Consider the following 23,680-nt stretch of genomic DNA (forward strand, 5'->3'; position numbering starts at 1 on the left):
AAGTGATCCTCCTTAAATATCATGTTTAACTCAGTGTTTAAGCTTTAACAGCTATAATATGCAGCTGCCGTGTTAAAAATTAGCAGCTGCATTGAGAGTGCACCGAGTGGTAAAATAAACGCGTTTTATGATCAATAGTTTTCCACCAGCACTTATTACCACAATAAACTTTTATATTCCTGATAGCTTTCCTCTATAACAACCTGTTCCTCCTGACTAGAGTGGCCGACCGGTGGTGTGGAGGAATAACAAGTCAAACACCTCCTTTTACAGGAAAGAGTCTGGGTTAGCAAAGACGGCTGGTAACCACCATCACAGCACCGTTACTATTTATGGTGGAGGTTTTGGGTTTTGTCAAATCAATTTAAACCGATAACGAATGGTTACGTCAGACTTGTCTCTTGAACAAACCGACAGTTTGGACCGATGCCGAAGACGCCTCTCTGTGGAGAATTTCGAGATATAGTGACACTGAAAACGGGCGACCCTCTGGGACACATCGCACCTCGTCTTCAGTGAGTCGTTACAATCAGGGTGTTGGAACGAGGCGTCTTCCTTGGAAATCCTTCACAGCCTCCTGTATAACTCTACCAAACAAACCCAGGTGATGTCGGGTTGCACTTTGTCGCCTTGCTTCTCGGTGATGTAACCGTGGAACACTCTGTTGTTAGAAGTCTGTAACTGTGCTGGTATTTCTGGTTCTGACAGTTGCCACGGACACAAAGGTAAACCAACTCACTGTTTAATCTCAACACTCGGGGTAACGCCTGAAAACTGTAAGATGGTCGGTCAAGTTCAACCAGGACGTTTTACAGATGTTCACAGATGTATACCTTCATCGACGAGCCTTTGTGTTGCCGAGTTTTAAGGGCAGATTGGTGCAGTTTAGTCAATGATGTGGGTATTTTACTAGATTGTAGTGGTACCAGGAAACCTAAAGGTGAAGTTCTTACATTCTGGACATGAGCTTTGGGGAGTGACCAAAACAGTGGTCAACATGAATTTACCTCAACTGGGCAACACCTAAGGTCTTCCAAAGGTGTTCCATCTGGCCGAAAAACACCTTGACATCCCTAAAGCAAAGGTGGAAGGTGTGGTTTGGTAAAAGAATGTCTGGCTACCTTATTAGCCTCTTGCTACCACAACATGGACCCACTGAAGGTACCAGAAATTGATGGTTCTCATTTTATTTTCCACCTAAGATTGGCTAACCTTGGGTTTTCGGACTTTTGCGTGAAGAGAAGAAACCAGAACATCCCTTTAAATATGACAAAAATTCACAATACCTATGGTTCCGGGTGGACAGGGCATCTTGGCCAACACGCCCTGCTTGGTCTTGGGCCAGGAGACGTCCATCATCACCAGGGGGTTGCAGTACTCCACCCGGATGTTGGGCAGCTTGGACGAAGGCGGCGCCCTGAAGTCGTCTTCCGGATCCAGACCCTCCACCAGCGTCTGGACTGGCGGCGCCACCGTCGTCGTGGTCCGCGGCCACTGGGCCAGGGCGGTGGTCGTGGAGGGGGCCTTGGTGGTGGTGGTCCTGCTGGTGGTGGTCGTCATGGTAACGGTGGTAGGTCTGGTGGTGGTCCTCGTGGTCGTGGTCGTGGTGTCCATGTACACCATCACAGAGGAGGAGGTTTCTGGTAAAGAAGACAGAGAGAACCAATTAAATGCTGTAAAAAGAGGATTGAAGGCTTTCTTTTTGCAATCATTTGTGTCTGAAATGGAGATTTATCTCAGTGCAGCTGAAAAAACATACAGGTACAGATTACAGTTTTTAAGCCAACATTATTTACAGTTGCGCCCTGTTTTTCTTTTTCTTCTTCTTTTTTTGTTTTTTTTTACAGGTAACATGGAACTTGATTTTTGATTTTTTGTGTGAATTTACTAGATATTATCTGTAACTTCAAAAAAAGGAAAATTGTTAAATGACATAATAATAATAACGTTAAAAAAATCAAACATAATAAATCATGTAAATTAGTTTTTGTTTTGTTTTGGGTTTTTTTTTTAGATTGTACTAGATATCTGTATTTTTTTCCAAAAGGTAAAATATGTAAAATAACAACAATAATAAAAAATAAAATTATTTTAACTCTTTTTTAGTAGTTAAAGTATAAATAATTATTCTTCCAAACAACTACAAATTAAATATTTGCTGCTATTTTTGCTAATACACTGAAAAACAGTGTAAATTTTACAGATTTTTGAGTTGATTTAAAAAATAAAATAAAATAACATTTTAAAGTCAAAATGTAAATTAATACTTTCCCCCATGACTTTACAACATATAGTTGAAATTGAGAAAACAGGGGAATCTGCAAAATACCAGTTTAAAAATGTTACTATTATTATTATTGTTGCTATTTTATTTTGTTTTATTTTATTTTATTTATTCATTTATTTATTTTTCCCATTTTCCAGTTCTTCATACACCTAATTTAATGCTTTCAAGTGATGGCAAATGGTATTATGTAATAATTATTTTATTTTTTAAACAAGCAGTAAAAATAATGTAATTTTATTGTCCAACACTGTAAAACATTGAGCTAAAGACGACCAGGAACCCGAGCTGACATGACGCCACACTTCCTCACTGTACAGAGTCTCATGGATCGGTGAGTGATGTCGGAGTGTATGCTCATTGTTGAGTCGATTACTAAGAGATGTGAGCTGGAAAATGTTTTTTAAAAAAGCATGAGGGTTCTATTCATCCCTGCTTCCCATGCGTCAGGAGACCGTTCAAACAGGATCACTTGGATCTGGCAGGTCTGACTTACATGCATGGTTTCTAGTTTGGGACCCCCGCCGGCCGACAAACTTCCAGCTGTGCAGCCTAAATGCAGCTGTTGACGGGGGCACATCTCCACCAGTCGATACCCGGGGTTTGTAGCTACGTGCTATCTGGGGGGGGGTCAACCAGGACAAACTGTAAACCTGCTTCCTGGATGCCAGTCCTCCCCGTGGTTACGCTCCGGGAGGCGTTCGCTAACGACACCGTTTACCTGAGCTGTTAGGGGGCCGTCGCAGCTTCAGCACCTTGGAGATCCCTCCATCATGCCATCTGGTCACCCGTTTTAACCCCTTTTAACTCCTTCTCGTGTCCCTGATTGGAAATAAATTCATTTAGCTACAGGCTTTTTATGAGCGTCTGGCCACATGGGGGAGGTCAGACTTCATGATGCATGTTTCGGAAGCACAAAGGAGTCCAGTGGAATATTTTAATCTAGCAACGCCGCTCTGCATCACACGTGTACGCTGTTATTTTGGCACAATGATCCGTCAAAACGCCGACATTTCTGCATGTCATGATCTTATTACTGTTGGGAGGCAGACGGCTCGTCGCGGTCTCCCTTTAAATAAATGAGAGAGCACTTCCACACTGACGCACAAACCATTTGGACCAACGGAAAAAAAATGCAATTTGGTCTAGTTGACGTTTCCGCCTAATGCAGAGATACAATCAGAATGACAGAAGTGACAAATGGTCCTAATCTTTGCATGAAAGGGGAGCAAAACAAAATTTAATGAGGGTCGATTTTTAGGCTGGCAGGTGTAATGGACGTCACGCGCCCGCAGATAGCAGACATCGCCGGCCAAATCCAGATTCAATTTGCAATCGGACGACTTCTCTGTATGGTAAATTTGAAAGAAGTAAAATAAGACGGCATAAATTAGCGGCGCTGTTCGGGACGCCGAGGCTCCCGGAGGCTGTAATGACACCCGACGACTATCAGCAGTCGATGCATTCAAACGCTTAACAGGGTTCAGCGACAGCCGAGCGTTGATTAAATAGTTTGTCGGCGCAGCGAGAGTTCCTGGCTGATTGAGTATTTGTTTTCTTTTGCTAACAAAAGAGTTTTTTTTTTCTTTTTTTTAAAGATCTGCAGGTATCTTGGACGCTCCTGTGGAGGCACTCCATCAGTGAAGTGGAACTATAACAAGAGTCTCATTGAATTACAATGTGATCTAAGGGCACAGGGAGGCTTTTTTTAATCCCCGACTCTCTGGTAACTTCAGAAACGTCTCTTGCATCAACCGGCGGAAAAAAAAAAAACTGGAGAGGATGCAGTCACACAAGGATAAACTGACACCGCCTCTAAAATAAAAAATCACATGAATGCTCGACTAGCTATTTAGCATTCCCACCATTTACATTCTATCACCGCTATTAAACATCACCATCAATCCACTAACGATCCCGAGAACAGGAGGGTGAAATATCTCCAAGGGCGCCGCTCGATTTGTTTGATTATTTATGATCGAGCGTATTTGGGAGGAGAAATGATGATAACCTCAAACATGACAAACCAAACCTCGGCCGCAAAAAGGGGAAAGTGGCATCAGTCTCCGGATAATTGAAATCAGCTGCATATAGTAAAAAAGGACGCCGTTAGAGCACCTGATGGAAATCCGACGGTGGATGCTCGCGTGGAGGTCAGCGGAGGTCACGGCTCCGGATAAGCCGGCGGCGGAACAGACGTGCGAGTCAGGAAACTGGAATGAGTGTCGTGGTCAGGACGGCTGATGCAGCACTGATTGTGACTGTGACAGATTTATATTTTTTGCTGAGGGAGTTTAGCTGCCAATAAATGCACACTAATACACAGCGACCTGCTTTTTTTTTTTATTTTTTATGACACTCGGTGACAATTTTGCTAACCGAGGCGACAGAATACATTAGACTTGAAAGGATCAGTGACAGGCAGCTATATTGTCCTTTTGCTGAATAAATATAGGAAGCGATACTTTCTTCCTCGACAAAAAACTGAATCCATGAGTCATGCATCGCTCGACAGACTGTATAGAAAAGACAGCAAAGCAGAAGCACCTTAAATTTGTATTCTTTTAACCACCAGCAGGGGGCGACTCCTCCAATAGCAAAAACAACCTCAACTAACCCGACTTCTCATTTGATTTGTGACCTCGGTGAACACTTTCCAACTAACTTTATGGTCTCAGCTGCTCATTTAAAGACTCTTTAAATGCAGTGTTGTGTTTGTTTTGTAAAATATTCACAGTAAAATCAGGTGCAGCCACCTTGTGACACTGGTTGCGAGATAACCGTCGGTTTCATTAGCAGAAAAACAAACCACTTTTTCAGGCTGAGCTTCATGTGAACAAACCCAATGCTAGTCTAGTCATCATCCCAACATGACCAACATCCAAATCACAGGAGCTGCAATTTTTTTTCCAGGGTAATGGTGAAGAATGGAACAAAACACCTTCATAAAACTAGCGATGTGGTGTTACAGAGATGCTCATAGCTACAAATCATATCCTCCAGACATACAGGGGACATACTTGTTGGGTACAGACGGCTGCAAAAATCACATCATCCTTTTTTATATCAAGTTCAGGGAAGAAGAAATGCAAGAATCACCATCCCCGGTAAAATCGTGACTCAGAAATAAATTCTTTTTTTACGAATTGTTCAAACTCTGGTCGATGTTTACATCGAAAAACGGCGTCAAATTCTTCAATAGGTCTTTTGCTAAACATGTAGGTGCACGCTGGTCTGCTTAAAATGATTTAATGTGCTGGAAATTAGTAGTTTTGAATTTTTATTTTGGCTAATAATGCTAGCAGGCACAGTACGCTCAGTGCACTGTGGCTGATTTATTCCACTAACAACAGTAGGTAGGGACAATTTCAGCCAACCAAGATGCTATTTGGTTGTCTGCAGCTGTAATTTGGGCAGTTTTGACATAAAAAAGTCTAAAAAAAACTACAGAAATGCATGCAAATTTGCAAAATGGCTGCAAAACTAGCACCACTGGCCGCAACACCTGCATTAAGTCTAACTCTAATAGAGCAAATCCGGTTAATTTAGAAGGAAGTTTGCACAGTTCACTCATTAAACACCCAGTTTGCAGTGACTGAGAACAACATGTTGATTGTTTGTCTGTTAAAATAACTTTTAAGGATGAAAGTCGTCGCATCTCCTCCCTGGAAGCTGACGGTATAACACAGGACAGAACAGAGGAATACGACTCGAGGAATAAAAACGAATCGCCATCACGGCACGAGGTTAATTCAAAGTCACCTGGAATCATGTCCAGAATGTAATTCGACGCTTCCATTTGATCCCGTTGAAATTATTTTCTCACAGTGTTCCGTCGGCACAGTTAAATACGGGAGAAGAGAGTGTCCTTGAGCAAACTTAAATATCTTTTTCCATGAGATGAGCACAAGAAGGAAGAAAAAAAAAAAAAGAAAACAGAGAGAAGCCAGCAGCAGCAGTAGCAGCAGCAGACAGCAGCCACAGTCTGCAGGCACTATCGCCTTGGAGACAACACAAGGACATTTTGTTTTGCTTTTGCCAGCTTTCCCCATCTATCCAAAGGGACGGAAGAAAAAAAAAGAAAAGAAAAGAAAAGAAAAGAAAAGAAGGCGAGCTCAAGAGAAGCAGCGAGGTGAACAGGTCTTTGGTACGCCCCGAGGAGCTACTGGGTGACCTTACAGGGAGATTTGAATGTCTGACACATTTTGGGTTGAGAGTTTTTATAATTGGCTGAAAAACACAACAACAGAGCCGCACTGCAGGACGCTGCTGCTGCTGCTGCTGCTGCTGCTGGCGGCATCGTCCTCCTCACACCGGCGTTTATTTAGACGTTGCACAACTACGAAAGGAAAAAAAAAAAGTTGAATTCAATAAAGATGCCCTCAAACCTCAAAGCAATTTATCTGCTGTATATTTAAGATTCCACGCGTTCTCGGCGGCATTGCGAAGTTGATTAAAACGAAATAACAGCCGGCTATTAGATGTTCCTTAAAGCTGGCGGATGTTCCTGCAGCAGCGCCCCCCACCCCACAAAAAAAAAAAAAAAAAACCTTCACACACAAAAAAAAAACCCGACAGCAGACTGTGGGCACTCTCCTATCTCGTGGAAACACCAGCTCGGCTCATCGTTTACGCTCCACTTCTGTGGCGCCGACACCCCCGCCGCCGACCCCCCTCCCAAACCGAGAAACCCTGTTTCCACCACACACGGAGCTTTGTGCTTCATTTCAAAGCATTCGTTTCTAACTAATTAGCCTCTCTCTCTGTATCCCAGGGCTTCGTGGCTTCCACAATTAGATAAGCCCCGCTCCACTTCGCTCCAGGAAAAGGAATAAAAAAAAACAAAAAAAAACCTGCCATTATGAAATGGATCCGGTTTATGTGACTTCGCCGTTTCCGCACCGGGAGCGTCGAGGCCTCGTCGAGAAACTTCTGCAGATCAAAAGAGGTGAAAGAGGAGGGTTTTCTTTTTTTTTTGGAGGGGGGGGTAAGAAATGAAATCAGACAGTAAAGTGACTCTTCCAGCCTCGTGCTGAACCCAATTACCTCCTAATTTTAGTATTTGAACCTTCCTGCACGGCTTCGACTCTCGCTCAGACTGGAGAGAATCGCCGACCGTCTGCGTGTGATGTCACCCATTAACTTTCTGCCGGCCTGTTTAAAGCTTGCAAAATGGGATTTGGTGGCTGCTGGGACTCGTATTTTTAGACTTAAGCGTACTCGAAGCCAAAATCCATGATCACGGTTGTTAGCGGGCCAGAACCGCGCGCTGGTGTCACTTCTGCTGCTTGATACGAAGCTGCTGCTACTTCTTTAGAACTTCTTTTTGAGGCTGAACAAAAAAAACATCCCCGGCCGATTATTAACAATGTTGTTGTTTTTTTGTATTACAAGAGTTCTGTAATGTTCTGCAGATTGCTCATTATCTAATTATACACAGTATGCACTGATCTGAATATATTTCCACACGAGCTAAGCTTTCAAAACTCTTCAAATAAATCAAAAAATGGCATCAACAGATAGAAAAAAATACATTTTCAACATGTTTTTAGGAGGAGAAACGTTGTATAAATCCAGCTATGAATGCGATATGAACAAAACTCCTCTGACAGAATACAAATATAAATAAAAATGGGAACTTTGGTGCATGTATGTGCTGCTGAAAAGACATTTTAAGATAGCGAGCTTTAGGAAACTGCAATGCAAAATATTATTTAGGTGCAAAAAACGTAACTAACCACAGAACTTTCCTATTTGATTACCTGCATTAAGGCAATTATCGTCACAAAGTTTGAGGAATTTTCATGTTTAACGCTACAAATGCACCATTATTTAATAAAAACAAGCCCTAACATGCACATCGGATGAATCCAGCTGCAAATCTCTTGTTTTATTCCGCTGACAAATAAGAGTCGAAGGTTTCTACAGAAGGGAGTTTGGATACATCTTTTTCTTTTTTCTTTATCGCCCAGTAAATACTGTCAACAGCCCAAAAAAAAAATCTATTTCCATCATGTTTTTAGGAGAAGATTGTTGTATAAACCAGGCTGTGAATGATATACGAACAGATCCCTCTGAATGTCGATGGAATAAAGACGGTTTGCTGTAAGTGCTGCTGAAATCGAGATTTGTGACTCAGAGTAAGAGAAAAACTCATTGTTAGAAAACCGCCTTCAAAGCTTCATACGCTATTTATAGGTAAAAGTTGTATTTGACGCGATTGATCGAGCTATTTTTTAACATTTTGGTTTGTTTGTTTGTATGAAAAGAGTTAAATTAGTAAAATCTGGATTGAATTATGACAAAAAAGAAGAAAATTCATGTTAAAATACGCAGATTAAATGTAATATCACATAATATAAACTCATTTACAGAAGAAAATAGCAAAAATATTAAAAATTAAACGCCCAAATATGTATTTTGGATGTTTTCTTTTCACGGGTTACAGAAGCAAAATAAATCAACTGTGGGAATAAAGAAAACGGGACGACCTTCATCAATATGAACAAACCGATGATGCTTCTCATCGCCGTTATTCAAGGAATTGAGTTCATGTTAGTCGGCGCGCTGAGAGCTGTGAACTAATATTTGGTGCTTTTAAAGTGTCAGAACCTCCGTTTCTAAACCGCATTACGGATTCATACCAGTTCATTTCAAACTGCAAAATTTAAGGCTCCACTCTGGTATGCAGTTTGTTGGACTGGGTGCCACGTTACTCAGCGGAGCCTGCAGAAGTGGGCTATACTCTTAATTTATGCCCCTTATTTTTTATTTTATTATTTTTTTACACAGCAAAGGATAAATGTCCTGCGATACCAACACTGACATGTAGGAATGTTCCAGCATATTTAGTTCACCCAGAAATGGGCCAGTAGTATTTACGCAGCTAACTTCTGCTGCTTGACTTCAGGGAGTAAATTCATGGTGAAATTAACATTTTTCCAGACTAGAAGTTGGGAGCACGACGTAACTGAACATTTATTATCGTGGAGTCAGTGGAGCAGAAGTCTCTGTTGGTGCTACTACTTTAAAATGTGCTGGACAAGGAGCAGTTTGCAGGTATTAAAAATCAGACATATTCAGGCAAACATGGTGTTAAAAAGAGATTAGTTCATTTGCCATAATAAAGCAATCAGCCACAAGACGATAGCCGCCTGCCAAATGTGGAGAATGTCGCCATTGTGCGGCCAAAACAGCTCCAACCCACCGGATCTCTTTGGGTGTTCTGGAGTTGCGGACTGCTGAAGCTTATAGGGAATCCAAATGTTTTGGATTGTTGGGGGTTTCTGCCTTTGTGAAGCGCTATGAGATGACTTGTTGTTGTAAATATGCGCTATACAAATAAATTGAATTGAATTGAATTGAATTGGCACCAAGACTCGGTTCGCAGTGGATTTGGGTTCAAGAACCTCCCGTGTACGCTTGTTCGAAGAGTACGCTTGGAGAGGTTCAAGGTCGAGTCAACGCCGTGGGAGCTGCTCGTGAGCAGGTTCTGGGAGTCCCGTTGGATGATTGGTTGGGTTTGGTTTGCAGCAAAGCTCAGCTCCAAGGTTTCCCAACATGGTGTCAAGACGGCCAACGCTCCCAGTGGTTTTACTGGTGTGGTTGAAATATTTATAATTTTTCGATTCATGTTTACAACCCAACTTTTTCCCAGAAGCTGCTAACGGGTTATTGAGTGTTCTCTAAAGAAACCCGTCTTCCTTAAGTCTAAATTTACCCAACGAACAAAGGCGTGACCACCACGGTATCAATCAAACCAAACCAGTCATCTCTCTCTGTTTGGGCTGAGAACTGATTGAAACTGAGAAGCTAGCTTCGTAGAAGGAGGTAAAGCTTAGGACCATTCTTAGTTTCAAACGTGTTCAACACCAGGTAGGAGTTCTACTTTTAGACAGAGCAGGCCAACTGAAGCAGAATTTGAGTTTTTGTTTTGGTTCGTACAGAACAGCTAAGTGTGCTTGTAACTCCTCATTTTGTTTTTAATTTCTGTTGTCTGAGCAGCATCCTCTGCCCTCAGTTGTGTAATCTGTGTTGCTGAATTTGTGATAATTACCAACTTTTTAATAAAAACTAATATAAACGTTACCTGGCCGAGGATAAAACTACTGCAGCACACGACTGGATGAGGGGATTAGAAGTTCATAGAAGCTGCATAGCTGCCTAAACCCTGAACTGCATCACTGGTTTTAGTGTTTTAGTGACAAGTGTCTGTTACACGACACTGGTTTTTATTACTGGTTGTTTGGCGAGCAGCTACGGGAGTCCTCAAGTCACAGCTAGATCCAAAATCATTGTCATATATCACATAATATCACATAAACATACTCAGTGAGTTGTGAAAGTTTAAAAAAAGCTACGAAAATTAGCAATGAGGGACGGCTGGTGGCATAAACCAGCAGCTGGACTGTTTTGTTTGATGTTTACTTTGGGTTTTCACTTCCTTTCTCGTGAGGTTCAGGCGCTAAAACGATTATTTCAAAGAAAACATCATACTTTGTTGGACATTTCTACATATTGGAAGCTCAGTTAAGGTTTGGCGCAAAAATGACTGAGTTCGGGTTTAAAATATCACCGTTTGGGTTAAAATACGACTTTTTTTTAACTACATGTTTGAAGCTTCTTTTCCATAATCTGGGCTACCAGCATGACAAGTCCCACTTCATCTCATATATGATTGGTTAGCTGCAAAGGAGCAAAATAAATGGCAAAGATGCACTGATTAGAAACCAAACAAACGCCATTTATTGGAGACCAGGTTGCCCAGAGAGCAGCTTCCTCCAACTATTGCTTCAAGTTTGTAATGTTGTGTAACACGCTGCCGTGGAGGAGATTAATTCCTGACGAGTTAAAACAAGTTGGAAGCATCTCTTCATGTGTTTTTTTTCTGCAGAAATGGACCTTGAACCAAATCATCTGTCAAGCGGCCAATAATTACTCGCGTTACAAGAAGTCCCGCTGAAGTGCCGAAAATAGCAGTCAGAAAGGCGCTGCCAAGCTTCGCTGGAAGTAATTGATGCTTCATGTTGGGAAATGTTGGCAACCGTTTGTCTGATAAAATGTGTAACTTCAAAAATTAAAAAAAAAAAAAAAAGAAGGCGGATTAAGATGAAAAAGCTGCGTCCCGGTCTGGCCCTAACCTTACAGGCTGTCTGCTGAGAGCAAGTAGAGGAGAAAAAAACAAAATGAGACTTGTTAAACACGACACAAGCGGTTTGTTAATTCTCAGGCAGGAGCTAGTTGAGGATTAATTAATGTAAAATTTCATCCGGGATAAAAACTGCACACGGAAACCGGCTCCTCAGCTTATCAGCTCCTCAACGTTCACGACATGCGATCCCGTCGAGGAGAGCAGTCGTTTAATGGAAACCCTTTCCGTGGCGAGCCCGCAAATCCATCAACAACTGGGGTATGGTGGTGGTGCTGCTGGTGGAGGAGGAGGAGGTAAAATATGCAGCCAGACATCCGGTAATGCCTCGATATCATCTGACATGATGAGAACCGTAATGGATGGGAGCTGTGCATTGTTTGGCAATTAATTTCTCATTCCCGAGCTCTCTTCGCGGGACTCGAGAGGGCATCTATGGAGGTCACACGGCGCTGCTGGGAGAAGTGATTTGAATGCACGCCGGCCCGGAGACACACTGCCTCAGTTTGAGCTAAATGACAGAAGAGACACGAGCTCGGGCTGCCTGCAGTGGAGTGGACCGCAGAACCACAAGCAAGTGTAGGGGGGGATTCTGCCTGATGTGTTCACTAATCTGGAATATGCATGCTCTCAAAAGGCATCCATTATACAAATCTCTCACACGCATTGTGCTCATACAGTAGTGGTGCACTAAAGCCTCCCATCGCACACAAATCCATATATTTCCTCAGCTTAAAATCAAGGTTTTCATTCTTGGAGCAAAATCTTTACTCTCTCCGGCTCGTGACAAGGCCAAACACTGTCAAACGCACCGAGGAGAGCGAAAAGGAGGCGAAAAAAAAAATAAAAAGGGATTGTGAGCACATGAAGGGAGGCGATTTCGAGAGTGGCTAAAGAGGGGAAGAAAAAGACTTTCGCTCCTCCAAGGTCTCGCCATTTGCCAGAGAAGAAAACACCTCGAGTAAGGCTTTTTCAGACGACTGTCAGAATGGGGCCGAACGGAAAGGGCAGCGGAGGAGCTGACACCGGTGATAAAGAGAGTTAAAGACGCTTTCGAGGCCTCCAATCAGATTTGCTCGGCTGATTGGTCAAAATAAATCGCTCGGAGGTTGTGCGCCGCCGAGCCTGTTAAATTTAATGTGGCCATTTTTCGGGGGGCGCTCGACAAAAGAGAGGCGGAGGAGATCCCTCATGCTGCACTTTAACGTGATTTCTTTCGCTATTTCTACGTTAATCGAAAAAGTCGACGCCCTCCAATGAAAAAACAAGCTCAGCGCGTTAGATAAATATCTTTGATTTTCGCTCTAAGTTTGTTTTCTGCTTATTTCCGTCCACGTCGGGGGAGATGGATCGGGTGTTGGCCTTAATTGAGGGATTGCCTGCCACCTCTCTCGCTACACAGGTGATCTGTGTATGATTTCTGGATCAAGGTAGAGCCGCCAAGGCCGGTGATGGATGGCTCAGTCAGGAGGAGGGACGAAAAATAAAACATCTCATGATATATAACGGCGAGCTCGCTCTGAACCGGCTTGAAACATGGGCACGCCCGCGCGAATTGACAAAGGCTTCACTCAAAGTCCATATTAAGAAACAGGACGATCAGCAAAACGAGCACGAACGGGGTCGCCGTGATCATATTTTATAACATATTACAGTTTATTCCAACATGAGGGAACGTGGCTCTGAAGTCCCAACAAAGAGCTCCCTGTTTCCATAATAAAAAAAAGTCTAAAGCTGCATTACTAACAGAGGTCTATTGTGTTCCGGCATTAAAGGGGGTTTGCAAGGAGACTGTGCATGTGTTTGTTAGAAAAATCTTTCTCAACTCTAATCCCTAAACCTTGCACTTTTCCCTGGAAGAAAATTGCCCCGTGCAAGAGGTGCACCAGGCATGTGATAAGTGCGTAGCTTGCAAATAAGCATGTAGCCTACATTCCTAAGCCTCGACATCAAAAAGGGGGCTTCATGCAGCATGCAAAAGGCTGTTTTTTTTTTGTTTTTTTTCTGGAACAGTAACATTTACTTTGAATTACTAAGCAGCGCATTCCTTGAAGCTTTGTAATCAGGTGAAAAATGTCTCTGATGACATACGCCGGGTATCGCTCGAAAACCGCCGAAGACGATGACAGGTGCTGGGAGGCGAGGGAGTGGAACCGAAAGGACAACAGTTTGTGCCTTTAAGAGCTCACTGAGTCACACTCACATTATCTACAGTGACTCTGCCAGCCTGCATTTACTGCTTAGACAGTCTTAATCAATTTAGCATGTGTCAGGCTCTTCCAAATGGAGCCAAGATGGGCGCCTGAGCGTCCAAAACATCGGCTGCTTCGGCATGAAGGTCGGGTTGGGGAGGGGGGGTGGTGGTTGCCGCTTATGCCGGCTCCCTCCAGGCCAACGGGGGGCTGGCAACGTGCCCCGGCCAGATGGCAACATGTGGCAAAAATTACAAGGCGACCAGACAATGGATGTATCCGTGGCATCAACTGTGCTGCGTCCTATGCACCAATCGCGAGTCAACAAAGGGATCGTTCCTGCAGCGGCGCATGCAGGCATGAGAGGCTGTCTGAGTGAAACAAGAGCTGAATGGGAGCTCGCCGCTGCCAGGATCAACCCTCTTTTCATCTGAGAGTCCATTAACACATCATTGCGAGGTACAGAAACAGCCCAACAACGCGGGATTAAACCAGAAAAAGCCCCGTCGAGGTTTACACACATAAACTGCGGAACAAACAGGCCGGGTTCTTATCTTATGGCGGCGTATTAGTGCCACAGACAGCAGCAGGTGAGAGATACTGGAGTCATTTTTTTTTTTTTTTTTTATGTGCTTGTCCTTGTCTTTTGCAGTCCTGTGGAGTCGATGCGGCTCTGCTCGGCGTGGCAGGCAGCACGGAGGTTACGGAGGTAAAGCCGAGGCCTGGAGGGAGACGTTTCTGTTGGAGGGTTTGATGGCAAGAAGAGTCAGAACTAATGCTGTCATTTGTAGAAAACTGGTAATCAAAGCTGAGATGTAGAATCTAGTCAGCATTAAAATACAGAAGATAGGTTAAAATGTGTGATTTGGTTCACGTTAGCATTTTTAGATTAAGTTTTGCAGGTAAGTAATGGAAACTAGGTTTTTATAATCTTACTGCACTGATTTCATCTGAGTTATTTAATCATGAGCATCTGCTGACACTATTTCCCAAGATAATATGCACTTTGAGCAATGTATTTTAGCGTTATTACTCAGTTTCTCTTACTGTAGAGACCAGAGTAGGCGGGTAGTTAGTAAAGGGTCACTGTGACAAAGACTCCTGTGCGGCTTAATGACCCAACGCTAGTACATTAACCCAAGTCAAGACCAATTACAACATTGGTTCTATATCTCAGTGACATATATAATGGGGCTGCAAGGTGGCTCGGTGGTTAGCACCGTTGCTTCGCAGCAAGAAGGTCACCGGTTCACATCCCAGTGAGGACACCAGGGTTCTCTCCAGGGTCTCCGGCTTCCTCCCACAGTCCAGAAACATGCTGAGGTTAATTGGTGATTCTAAATTGTCTGTAGGTGTGAATGTGAGTGTGCTTGGTTGTCTGTCTCTAAGTGTAGCCCTGTGATAGACTGGTGACCTGTCCAGGTGAACCTGCCTTCACCCTGAGTCAGCTGGGATAGACTCCAGCCCATTGCCACCCCAGTGAGGGTTAAGCGTTGTACAGATGGATGGATGGATGATACATCTGTGGTTTTGCGAGCAATATCAGGACCTGAAAAGCTGAAAGTATGCTGAATTTATATGATCAGTTTTTCGATTTTTGATTGATATTGCTGCACATATTAAGTAAGTTATTTAAATTTCTGACCCAAACATCCCCATATCAATACAGATGGGTTACAAATTGCACTGATTGGTCCCAACATCTCTGGTTATGTAAATAATTTTACTTTAACATGGTGCCAGATGGAGCTTTACGAGGTGTTCTGGTGACTCAGTGTGGACCAAAGTGATGAACCAACTGATACACCAACATTTCCACCCAATATACTGGAGAGGTGACTCCAATAAGGGCATGAGTCACATTTTGAAGTAGGTAGTTTATCCAATAACCATGAACTGACTCCCTGGTTATGAGGACAGATGATTGTTATCAGTGACACGCCTTCAGTAAGAAGTTACTCAGGTGATAAGAGGGACTGGTTTTGTCGCAACAGCAACCCCTGCTCGCAGCTTTGACACTAATTTCATGCAGTATCTCCGCTTGTTTCTGTTCCAAAACAACCAAACCAAGGCTGCTTTCAGCGGAGAAGAAGACTGAACTCAATCACAAGGTGAATCTGGTCGACTGGATGATGAATAGTCTGAAAGCCAATTAACGTCCACAAGCGTCTGAAGATCAACACCCTCATTCAGCTGCATTTGTAATTATTTTCATTTGCAGAAATGTCAGATTTTTCTAAAACCTGCTCCCCATGCCTTCAATGCCGGCTATTCAGACATTGTATGTGCCGTATGTATCGCTCAGCTGCTATCTTTATGTTTCATTTTGCCTTCGTGCTTTCAAAAAGATGACCACGGAGCAATTTATTTCACTCGTCCTTGCATATTCTGCACCGAATGTGATCATGAAAAGTGGTAAGAGAGCTTTTACATCTGCCTACAAATAGCCGCCTGCGAGCACTTTATCGTTTTTTTTTTTTCGTTGTTTTTTCCTTTTTAAATCATCAATTCAGTGAATTTAATTGTCAATGGAGTTGTCATGGAAGCACTCCTGGGTGCAGATCATCTGTCCTTGAAAGCATCCTGTTTGGACAAAATTATCACGCTGCCTGCTGAAGAGACGGCAGCAAGTGCACAGATTAGTGCGAGATTATTGTGGGGATTAGTTTCTTTGCACGAATATCCTCAAATATTACTCAGAATTTGGTTTCGATGGAGCAAGACAACAGCTCTCTCTGCACTGTACATAAAACATAATTTGCTCAAAGAGATCAAAAATCGTTCGCAATTAGATGCACTGTTTGTGCTTGCATGTGTTTCTACGGCTTCCCTGATATGATCCCCGCCTGATGCCCTGCAGCAGGTGAACCGGCCCATGTGGCTGGGCATCCGGCACCGGGTCCCAGCTGTGGCTTTGGCCGCGGATCTGCTGCTCTGCTGCCCATATACCATGCTCCACTGGTATGGCAGGTCAGGCGTGCTCACGGAGCTGGAAGCCCGAGCGGGGAAATGAACTTGTGTTAGCGCCATCAGAGGATGACACCTTTGTGTGAGCGTTAACAGGCACCGCGATCATGACACTGGAGCAAATCTCTCATGTTCGCCGCGAGGGGAGGACGCCACGTTGGCTTCTGGCTTGTTGGGTTCATCTAGTCGGATTTCTGGCCTCGCTGAACGACCGCAGGAGCTCCGAGTGATCGCATCGGTGACGATTCAGAACTTTCTGATTCCTAAGCGTCTTGTTTCTGGCCTCCTCCGCCTTCCTATTGTGCAGAAATGCTCTGAAGAAACACATTTATCAACACCTGGAACAGTTTTTAGGCAGTTCGATGGTAGATTTATAAATTGTTTGCTCACTGCAGCCCGACTTTGACACCTGGAGCTTCCGTTTAATTAGTTTTTTTGACACTACAACAACACTGAAATCCTGCGAAATAATTAGATTAAACCTAAAGTCGAACATTTCAACTGTAAATAAAGATAAATGCTTTGATTGCCGGCGAACCGAAAGAGAAGGAAGGTGGATGAGATCAGCAGGTGGGAGGACGAGTTCATGTTTGATCAGTAAATTTAAGTTTCTTAACAAACACGAGGGTTCTTGTTCTTCTGGTTTAACGCTTCAAAATGTTTAAACGTATGACTCCTATCTTCTAGTGCCTCAATAAAACACCTGTCCAGCAATTATATTTAAAGACAGAGCAGTGAGAAACAGCTGGCACCAGTATTCTGTAGCCGTGAAAATTACTCGTGGAAACGCCGCCTCGAGAAAATCCTCAGCGGCGGCTCAAGTCGGCCAGCGTTCTGAGCCAAATTTGGCAAGTTGCAGGTGAATATTTACAAATCTTCCTTCTCGAATATCTGCATAAAAGAACTGCTCAAAAAACCCCCTCGTCCTCTGTTGTTGCTGAATCTGCCCCGGCCACATTTAGCTCTCTGATCTTTCGCGCAGCCCCGCTGGAGAGGCGAATAAATGGAACAAACAACCTTGCAGCTGCAAAATACAGACTAATTTGTGTGCAGTGAAGTGGTGCACTGATGCTGATTCAAACAATTTGGTTGTAACTATCCTGCCATCTCAAAATTAGGCTCCTCAGGAGACAATTGTGTGGAAAATGTGCACAGCTAACTTTAATCAGAACAGGTCTGCATTCTCTTGTTTCTGTATTCGGTCTGGAAGTTGATCAAACAAAATGCTTTATTGCTCCCGAGTCCATTCAATCACTCTTTCATTCCTCATCAATCTGTTTATCTGACGTTTATATTTGTTCCCTGACTCCATCCATCCACTTAATGCAACATTTTACTATCTATATTCATGCAGTCGACTCTTTGGAGGGCAGCCTGTTGTGCAGCAGCAGCCAAACACGAGCTTAGCGCCGACACTTTGCATGTGTGTGTGTGTGTGACTGAAAGTATGCGTGTCAAAGGAGAAAGAATAATCATTTAACACAGAAAGCACACAACAACACCATTCCGCTTTTCCTTAACTACAACAAATTATATTATGGGTAGCTGTGTATCGTCAAAGCCAAACACTGTAAGCATGGCCACTGAATGAATGAATACATTACCGGGTGTGTTGAAGCGGCACTCGGCGTGTAAAAAAAAAAGATTTGGGAGGGGGGGAAAAAGTAGCAGCCAGCTAAGGAAAATAAATTAAACTGGCAAGCGGCAGGTAGAAAAAGCTCCAGAGGAGAAAGCAGAAGTAGGGATTTCACAGTCAAATAACTTGTGACATTTTTGACTAGAGCTGTTGATGAGATAGCGCAAAGAATTACCTCGGTGTGTCAAAACAGGTTCTTTTTCCCCCCGTTTTATGCTTCCCAACAAGCACCAATTTATAAAAAGAACAATGGAGTGGAGAAATTAGACTTTTCAAAAGAGTTTCGGGAAGTTTAATGTGAGCTGTCGCTTGCTCCTGGTTTTTTTTTTTCCAAAGGCAGCAGCCAGATTGAGCAAAAGACTTCAGCTTGTGGCTAAAACACGAACTCTCAGTGTCAAACCCCAAAGACCGAAGAATCTAAGATGATTCAATTATGATTTTGTGCCTCTGACGGTTACATTACAAGTGATGAAGCTCAATCTATTTACAGCATCTTACCAACTTAATGGAACAAACTCAGCGAGCAGCGTTCTCTACAGGCGATTGTCGCCAGCCCACGCCTTTCTAAAGGTGTCATATTTTACATATATGTATTTTTATCGACTTGTTTGACCAAAAGTGTGACAAAAACAAGACTTAAAGTGCAATTACTTGCCACGCCAAGCTGTTCTTGACAACCCATGGTACAAAAACGCTGTCCAGAACAAACAACATGCTTGAAACTTTTTTTTAAAGGCTTATAACCAGTTGATGGTCGTCTTTAGAAGTGGAATCATTTACCCTCAAGGGAGCAGGAATATGGCCAAAATGATCATCCTGATTGTTATGAGCAGGATTTAGATCCCAATAAATCAACAGAGCGCTGCTTCCACTTCCATGTCGGGCTAATTACGAGTGTTTCCACCGAAATAAGACCTAAAACAATCTCCAGTGCAACAAAGGATAAATGCAATCGTACCAACTTGCTTGCTGAATATCTGATTATCTCTAGACACCACAATTTACAGATAGTCACCTCCCATGCCAGCTACAGTAGAAGCTAGCTTAGCGGCTGAACACAGAGAAGCTTCTAGTCTCCAAGAATGACTTCGAAAAAAGTGAAATAAGACGGTTTAATGTCAGATTTACCAAAGTTAAAACCAAGTAATTTTATGAACATGGGCTGTTTTCAATGAGAGGAGCATTTAGCATGAAGAGATTTTGACTAAAATTTGATTCGTTGTGCAGTTGAGGCAAACGGTACCAACCTATTTGACTTGAGTAAATGGGACTTAAGGGAAATCATTTATGAACTGTCTAAATTATAAAGAGATTTGATAGATTTGCTGAGAAACTTGATCCATTGGCTGTTTAAATTTGAAAGATATGAGGGTACCATTGAATTTTTACAACAAACCAGCCTGTAGGTAAGAATTTCAAACTCCTGCTTCTGTTTTGAAATTCATGGGCACATGTTTTCCATTGTTATTTTTCCATAAACAGCTTTCAGATCTTCTTACACCTCAAGGTCAGATGTTTTTTAGCACAACGCTCCCACTCTGAAACACTAAATCACACCGAGCAAACTGCTGAAAAGCTGCATGCTAATCGTATTACGTGAAAGAATAAAATAAAGCTGGTCTTACCGAGTCTGTTGTCCAGCGCTCCAAAGTCCAGCGAGTACTTGACAACGTGGTAGTTGTTCCAAACGTACAGCAGGTTGTCCCTGGGGTTATAATCCACAGCGGCGATGTACTGATAGGAGTTGGGGAAGGGGATGTCCAGAAACCCGTCTTTGCTCAGCTCTGTGTTGTAGATGTAGTCGATCTTGTTCCCCGTCGCTTCGTTGTCGTCGTCCTCGTACACCGACTTTACCACATAGAGGATCCCGCAGATCATGAAGGCGTTGGACGCCGAGCGCTTATCGTACGCCGTGTCCCAGGTGCCCTCGACTCGCAGCGTGTAGGGGTTCAGCTGGCTGATCACAATCCGCCCGTTGTTTTGCTCGGTGGCGTAAATCACCCAAAGGCCGTTCTCGTCTACGGCCAAGTCGATGTCCGACTTCCCTCCCCAGCGGTACGGAGATGTGTCGTGGTAGTTGGCGTTGGCTATGATAGCCTCGCCGCTCTTGATACGAGTTCGCAGGTCGAACTTGACGATGTTGCGAGTGCGCTCCTTGTTGAAGAAGAGCGCCCCGTCGTAGACCACGAAGCCGGTCCCGTCGACGCGATGCGGCAGCTTGTAGGTGGTCGTCGGCCTTCCGGCGATGAAGTCTTCTTTAGACGAGTACTCGGTCAGGGTGTCGGTGCGGTAGGGCGTCCACGGCATGTAGTAGATCTTATCGGAGGCCTGTAGAGGGTCTTTGCACCAGGCTCCGGACTGGTGGTCCGACTCGAAGAGGTGCTCGCTCTGGTAGACCCTGCGCAGAAGCCCTGGGCACAGGAATACTGAGGAGCCAAAAATGGGGAAAGACAATTACAGAGTTACATTGGCAGGTATTGATAAAAGTGTCAGAGACAGAGAAAAAAAAAAGCAGTGAAGTTGAAATCAGCAGCTTCTCAACACTGAGTCACACATTCTCAGCAAGTGTTGACACATTTAGATTAAAAGCAGAAAAGATCAGCACAGAGAAAGTTATTAATTAGCAATGGAGTTAATTGGATTATTCCTACAAGTGTTGGATTATCTTGGTTTTTACAAAGCATGGAAATTAAACAAAGCACAACTAAAGCATTATTCCAAACCGGACCTCAAATGTATCATCTCTTGGATTCAATTACCTCCTTACAAAACACTGCGCCTTCCACATTTTTCACATATTTCTAAATCAGCCGGGCTTTGACCCTGAAGGCAACTGGCTAAAATGTCACTGAGCCAACTGACCTAAAGTTGGTCGAGAGGGGAGAATAAATTTAGCGGAGGGGTTATCTTTGCTGACCTAATGTAGCGCAGAAACAAGTCAGAAGATGTTGCGTAGACTTACCGCATACACATGAACACACATTACCATTACAGTCCTCTTCGGTTGCACTGATAAGAACGACTTTTCACACACAAATCAAAATTGCAAACAGGAAAGAAAAAGGTTTTTTTTTTTCTTTCATGAAAAAAAACACAGCCCAGCGGCAATAAACAGCATTAAACACACAGCAAAAATAGTGATAAATAGCCGTAATTATTGGCAAAGTCAGACCTTTAGGAGAATGAAAGAAGAAAAAAATCCACAAATTACATCATGTCCATAATGATTGCTTGTCCGTTATTTCATCTACATGACATTTTTAGTCTGCGACGTGATTTACAGCCCCGCACAAAATAAACTAATTATACGTGAACTGGTTTGTACTCCAATCTGATAAAGGCAGGCCAAGGCGGTGCAGTGCAGCTGGAGCAGGTCAATAGCGGGCACCATTCGCAAAAGCTAATTTCAATTCATTATTATGGATCATCGTGGTCGGAGGCAGTTGTAATTTTCTGTCTTTCTAAAAAAAAAATAATAATAACATCTGATTTTGAATTTTCAGAAATATAAAATACATAATACTAGCATTAATAATAATAAAAAAATAGATGATTATGATTATATTTGCAGACAAAATGAACACAAGCACAAAATAGACAGCCCAGAGGAATAAAAAAACAGTGTGTGCGAGGAGGCTGTCTCCACCGTAATGGGCCAGCAGCCCTGACAGCGCCGACAGGTTCCTCGCCGCCGATCCGTCGAGAGGTAAAAGCTGCAAGGAGGAGAAGGAAAACAGAGGCTCCTCTCCCCGTCGTAATCTCCCAAGATTAAACATGTTGTCTACCTGCGGTGCGTCCCGTCGACACCCAGCCATCGACGGCCGCGCCGCCAAAACGCTAAGAGAGGCGCCGCTTTGTTGAGGTGCAAGGGGGGGGTCAGAGCAGGTAGGCTTTGTACTCTGACAGCACCGCCGGGGCTCTACGGAGGCTGTAAAATGTGCCTTTTTTTTTAAGAGGATGTAAGCGCAGACATGGAGGAGCAAATGAGAGATATTAAGAGGAGCGATACAAAGGCAATCATGGCTTTCATGGGGAATTTCACAAACTGTTACTACGGCAGCGACTGTCATCTCTGCAAAGCGCTTCGACTCCCCCCTTCACCTTCATTGCTCATTCTCTTTGCCGCAGATTTTCCCTGATTAATTAATTACCACCAAGAATTTATCGCGTTAAAAGCGGAACTCTTGACTCTTGCTTAATGATTCCATTTTCATCTTTAACTTGAATCCAACTTTAACACCTGACAAAGGACATATTTGTAAGACTCCTCCTTGGCATCAATCCGCGATAGCTCCGACTCCACCTGGGCGGACGCTTTAGCACGTGTTTCGCGGGCATCATACATTGCTGATAAGGTAAGAATACAACTATGATCTATCTCCAGTATTGACCGGCGAGTCCCTGAAGGTTATGGCCATCATCATGTTAGAGCTGTAATGAAAAATGCTGACAGCTTATTGGACAAGCTATTGATCAATCCGTATGGCCGCTCTTGCTTTAATATTATGCAGCTGATAAAGCGGAGCCGGAATAATTTTCAGTTATTACAGGGAATAAAAACATCCAGGGTTATGGGATTTCAGCAGGGGACCAGGTTTGGTAATGGTTTCACCCTAAAGCATTATCATATACGTAGCAATGTCAAACCCTTTCCCGAATTCGATGAGCGAGAAATGAAGGCGGGAGTCTCGTGTATTATTCAGTGTTTTGGATGCTGCTGCATGTAGATGACTAAATAATGAGGAGAAAAAACACTATTTATTAGGTCTAATCCCAAAGCTGCTTCCCTGAACAATTTCCTTTTCCCCATGAATTACATGTCCGACCACACCAATAAACCACACGATGAACATGAACCTACGAGAAGCCAGAAAACCTGCTGGAGCAACCCGTCACCAACAAAACCAAACTGCAAGCATGAGTCCAAATCAAAATGCAGGTGAAAAAAGCAGAAAAGTTGTTGGCATTTAGTTACCTTTTTGTTCCACTTCTATATTTAGGCATGAAGGGGGAGAGAGAGAAAGAAAGAACAAATAAAGAACAGATTAATGATGTGATAACTGCTTCTTTTTTTTTCTTCTTATATTTCACAAAGTCTGAGAGGAACATTGGGTTAGTGGAAAAGACACATCACACATTTAAGCTTTTTAGAAAGAAGAAAGTCACACATGAAAAAAAAAAAAAGACAGATTAATCACTTTGAAAGTGTACAACGCGTTTGCTTTTTGCGGAGATGGAGGTGGGATGGAGATGACTTTCCTGACTGTTAAAACGCTCGAACACGTGGCCGCTTACAGGTGAGAGTTTTCAGGGGAGGAAAAAAAAGAGTCACGCGACACACCAACGCGACCGATGATGAACAGCAGCTCTGGACATCCTTCTGACCCGACCGGCGAAACAGTTATGACAATAATGTAATAGATAACGCCATCAAAATTGATCAAACTCGGGCC

At 43.3% G+C, this 23,680-nt stretch overlaps 1 protein-coding gene across 1 annotated transcript in view; it reads right to left on the reverse strand.

The window, feature by feature from the left end:
* LOC103374025 (latrophilin-3-like) overlaps positions 1 to 23,680 on the reverse strand; it is a gene marked incomplete at both ends in the record, with an annotated part of 81,323 nt that overhangs the window by 41,639 nt on the left and 16,004 nt on the right. The window contains 3 exons of the mRNA XM_008304040.1: positions 1,287 to 1,640; positions 19,853 to 20,653; positions 23,203 to 23,217. Coding sequence (XP_008302262.1) covers positions 1,287 to 1,640; positions 19,853 to 20,653; positions 23,203 to 23,217 — 1,170 coding nt within the window. The remainder of the gene's footprint in view (positions 1 to 1,286; positions 1,641 to 19,852; positions 20,654 to 23,202; positions 23,218 to 23,680) is intronic.

This window comes from Stegastes partitus, unplaced genomic scaffold (genome assembly GCF_000690725.1).
Source record: "Stegastes partitus isolate 25-593 unplaced genomic scaffold, Stegastes_partitus-1.0.2 Scaffold2122, whole genome shotgun sequence".
NCBI lineage: Eukaryota > Metazoa > Chordata > Actinopteri > Pomacentridae > Stegastes > Stegastes partitus.